Source organism: Antrostomus carolinensis, unplaced genomic scaffold, assembly GCF_000700745.2.
Source record: "Antrostomus carolinensis isolate BGI_N321 unplaced genomic scaffold, ASM70074v2 scaffold29634, whole genome shotgun sequence".
In the NCBI taxonomy this organism is placed as follows: Eukaryota; Metazoa; Chordata; class Aves; order Caprimulgiformes; family Caprimulgidae; genus Antrostomus; species Antrostomus carolinensis.
The window spans coordinates 31,723-36,388 of record NW_010311833.1 but is presented as its reverse complement, the minus strand read 5'-3'; the positions used below and the strand labels follow the sequence as shown (position 1 = coordinate 36,388).

Genomic DNA, 4,666 nt, shown 5'->3' with positions numbered 1-4,666 from the left:
AGGCTCCTGGGAGATTTGGGATGGAGATACTCATCATCTCGTTCATGTCTGTTCAGCATGATTGAAGCTGCAGCCTGTATATCGATCTGTACTCTAAATGAAGTCATTGTGCATCCTCTGGACTGATGACCTGAACCTGGGTTTTGTTCTACTGTCTGACTTCTGTCTCGTCTGTGGTGGTGCCTTGCACTCTTAGTTAAATAGGTTCATGTCAAAGGAAGGTGGGGGGAGGAGTACGTTTCTTGTCTGCCTTGGTTGGATTTCTGGCAGCAACTTAGGGAACAAGCGTTTGTCAGTGTACTTCAGAGGCGGGTTAGTGATACCAGCCTGGATCTGTCCTACTCACAAGGCACGTGTTGTTTTGAAGTACTCATCAATGCTTTGTATTTTGTATGTTTCTTTTTCCTCTCAACAGATGCTACAGCTGCCACAGCCCCAGTCCCTACAGCAGAAGTTGATATTTCTCAGGAGGTCGACCAGGTGTTTGAACCAGCTGATACCTTGCCCTCCCGGAGCGAGGCAGCCGCTGTGCAGCCTGCCATTGGGATCAGTCAGAGAGTGCAGATGAACTCCAAAGAAAAGAAGGACTTAGGGACACTAGGTACAAGCCCAGCATCGTGTGATGGCTCTGTTCCTGTAATTGTGGCAGGACGTATTTGTTTTGAGGCTCTAAAAGCAATAGCTGCATCTACTTCCTCTATTTTTTCTTCTTTCCTTTCTCTCTTCGCAGGGTATGTGCTGGGGCTGATCATGATGGTGATAATCATTGCCATTGGAGCCGGCATTGTCTTGGGGTACATCTATAAGAGGTCAGTGGTTATTCTCCTTTGTCCGAAAGCACAATGTATATAAAGCAATGTATATAGAGTAGGAATGTCTGAGCACCTGCAGACCCAACCAGATCCCAGTGAAAAGGCAGATAGAAGGCTATGTTTTAGTATGGCACATTGTGCAAGAGTTTCACTTGTTGCACTGAGGAAAGAACTATTTAAGAGTTAATCCTGTTCTCTATTTCACCCATCAGTGTAGTATTCCATCCCATTTAATGTTTCAGACTGATGATTTTTGGGTTTGCGTGTGTGTGCGCTCGTGCCTTGATGCAGCTTTCTCAGATGCATCCAGGGAAGCTGATTTTTATGTAAAAGCTGGAGGTGCAGATCCCAGGGGTGCTCTCACAGGAAGTTTTTTTTTTGTGATCAGAAAGAGAACAATCCTAGCAGACCACCTGTTCCCCTGGTTTCTCTTGTCACTAGCTTTAGAAGAAAAACAATTGGCAAATTATTTGCCACTTGTGCATTGTTACGTTATGAAGCTGAATATCAAGTAGCATTACTTTTTGTCAAACAAAATTAATTTTACCAAAGCTCCTGTATATTTCAAGGTCAGTTTTGATTCACACTTAAGTTACGATTTATTCAGCCACATCACTCTGTTGGGCAGGAATGTTTCTGTAGCTCAGCAGCGTTTGAAGTTAGTGGTAATAACAAGCAGCTTAGTTGTAAGAGACAGGGCAGGATTAACAAACAGCAGTGAATGTTGCTGCAGCAAGTGAAGGCCCAGGCTCCCTCCTCTGGGAGGGTTTGTTCTGTGTTTTGGCTGTTTGACAGCAGTCTGACACAACCAAGCAGAAGGAGCCCTTTCCCAAGCTGGGACATGTCCTTATGTAAGTGTTTATAATAAATGCTGACAGAAAAAAAAAAACAGAGGGAGGAGTGTTACATAAGGGGCAAAAACACAGAGTGCTGCTTGTTGAGGAATTTGATTTGAGGTGTCACTTCAGAGAATGCTGTCTCGTGTGCTGGCAGGAACACCAGCCGCTGCTGCACGCTTGTAGGCAGCTTTGAAAAGCAGCCAAAATGCTTATGTGCTGACAGGAAACCCCAGCAGCTCTTCTTGGTTGGGATCACAAGCCCCAGGAGGAGTGAGTGGTGCCTGTCCCACCTCACTCCTGTCTTTGGCAGGAAGAAGCGATAGACCAATGTTGAGTTTTGTCCAAATGCGGCTTTGCTGCTTCAATGCCAGAGAGCTCACGGAAGGGCTGCAGTGCAGGTTTACAGCCTCTTTCTCTTCTTGCTCTCAAAATTGCATATGCAAGCTGGCAGGTTTGGGTGGGTGTGGTGAGAAATCTTTAATGGGTTTAGTAGCTTTTGATATACATAGCTTTTCTGGAGACAACATGCTATTAATGCCATCCATTTTTAAAGCAAGGCAGTTCTTCCTCAGTACAAATTACAGAGGTGTTGCCTCCCTTAGCAACAGGCTGAAGAGTGAGGTAGGTTTGAAGAGCTGGTTGTGGTCTTAAGCTGTTAGCTGCAGCGGCAAAGGGCAGGACCAGCTCTGAAGTAAGCTGTAATACTTTTAGGAACAGTTTAATTTGCTACACAGGTTTGTTTGCTGTGACAAAAGACAGAATCTGTCACTGCCTCTGGTATTTGTTTCGATCAGATGAAGTCGGTTATGGAAGCTCTTTTCCACAGCAGTAGGCTGTATGCTGTCTCACTGCTCCCCTGGGCCTGCACTGGGCAGTGCTGTGGGACTGTAAGGTTGTAAGGAAACATTTGTCAGCATCGTGGTCTGAAGGAGAAGCCTGGCTTTACAATCAGTTAGCTGTAACAATGTCAGTGAATAAGTCAGTTTATGAGGGAGGGACAGACTTCACTTGGCTGCTTGTTTTTTAAAGATGCTCACATGGGGTCCTCTGCTTACAGTAGGGAATGTTTCTGGCCCTTTGTATGTAGCTGAAACATGTTTCTTAAAAAGCAGAGTCCCTTCTTTTCTCTTGTATCACCTTTACTGAGACTTCTTCCAAGCAGTGGCACTCACCCCATGAACATACATCTTCTGTTTGTTTGTTTTTTTTAATCTAGGGGGAAAGACCTGAAGGAAAAGCATGAACAGAAAGTTCACGAGCGTGAAATGCAGCGCATCACACTGCCACTCTCAGCATTCACCAATCCTGCCTGCGAGCTTGTAGATGAGAACACAATCGTGGTGCACACCAACCAGACACCTGTGGAGGACACGCAGGATGGCAGTGGCCCCCTCATGGGGCAGGCGGGTACTCCTGGTGCCTGAGCAGCTCAGGCAGGAGCGATACAGGCTGAGCAAAGCCTCCAGCTTCCCACTGTGAGTGCAGGGGTTGCGTGTGTTCATTTCTATTTTGTTTTCTTTTTGATGAAAGCCAGATGAAGGTGATGCAGAGGGACATAGCAATGGGCTATTCATCATGATCTGTTTGAGAGGCGCCGTTCAGTGCATGACCAGCTGGGGACTGGTGTGGTGGACCCTGCTGCTTCCTCCCGCCTATCTCCATGGTGTGCCAAGGAGCTGGGAGGGAATGGTAGGCCAGGCTCACAACTGGCCACAGATCCTATAGCCCGGAGTGTGGTCTTGGCTTCCTCTTTTTCTGTTCCTTTCCTATTTAACGGTGTGCACTGTTACTTAAGTTTCAGCCTGGAATCCCAGGAGGGAGCAGTACTGCAGGGACTGAGGGGAGCTTCATGTCAGACTTAGCTAGATAATTACACTCTGATTATAGTTCCTGCCTTTCTGCTTTAATATCTGAGAGCTGAAGACACTGTCCAGAATCCTGCTACTGGATCAGTTTGTTTTCCAAGGGAGTGTTTATTTCACAGATGGCTTTGGCCAGGAGCACTGTTTAGCCCCAGTGTCAATTTGGAAAAGCTCTTTTCAAGCTCTTGACAAATCCAGGTCTTCCAGGGCTGAGGCTACATCTCCATTCCCCTGTGGTACTACATGCACAGCCACAGTTGTGTCAGGGGGTCTGTGCCCCCTGCTCACTTGCACAGATCAGGGGACCAAAGGCCAGCAGTCGATAGTTGTGGAGTGGAGAATACAAACTGCCCTTAGTTACCTGCAACAGGTTAGGCCCAGAGGATAGGTAACATCCTCTTATGCATTCCCTTGGCATTCTACAAAGCCAGATCTGTACAGAGTGGCCAGCTGTGGAGGTCACCTGGCCATGATGCAGCAACTCTTGCTCTAACAGCAGGACAGGGCAGCTGCTATTGCAAGATCTCAAGGTTATGGCATGGCTCCTGGCCCAGCCTCCTTCACACACACTCAGCTTGTGCAGCAAGACTACTTGCTTATATCCCTGGTCCTATTAGAGAGGTTTTGTAACAACTTTTATTAGCATTTCAGGGAGTTTGGAAGAGAGGGTCGCTGCAGTGTCTCCCAAATGGTACCAAGGCAAGGCCAGTTCAGGGAAACATCCATCCCCACCTCAGGGGTTCAAGCCATTCAAGTAAGTTTTTTAGCCATCTGCTTTATAGCTGTGGGCCTAACAGGGAGCAGCACTTGGCAGCAGGGGTTTTAGTGTTAATGTTTGATTCAGAAAAGGGAAACATTTTATTTTTAAATGACTTTGAATACCATTTCTTTGTAAAATGTTTTAAATACCTCATTATGAGAAGGTGCAGATTGTGCTACCTTGTATTAAAGCTTAAAAGAAAAATGCTCTGTAGACCCGTGTGGACTGTGGCTCATCTGTACGTACCTCCTGGCAGAGCAGCATCCTTGTGCTTGTTGCAGACTTCAAACTGAGGAGGGAAGACGCTACTTCAGTTTGCCAGGCCCAAAGGTAAAATCCCTACAAGCAGTGCCTCCACTCACCAGCACTGACAAGGGGCACAGAGCTTCTCTC

At 46.7% G+C, this 4,666-nt stretch overlaps 1 protein-coding gene across 1 annotated transcript; it reads left to right on the top strand.

The window, feature by feature from the left end:
- Window positions 1-415: 415 nt before the first annotated feature.
- On the top strand, window positions 416-3,591 carry PIK3IP1 (phosphoinositide-3-kinase interacting protein 1; the record flags this gene model as incomplete). Its single annotated transcript, XM_010166862.2, has 3 exons — window positions 416-601; window positions 731-809; window positions 2,868-3,591. Coding segments are annotated over 3 exons (473 nt in total), but the record flags the coding sequence as incomplete, so codon positions are not given.
- Between the last annotated feature and the right edge of the window lie 1,075 nt (window positions 3,592-4,666).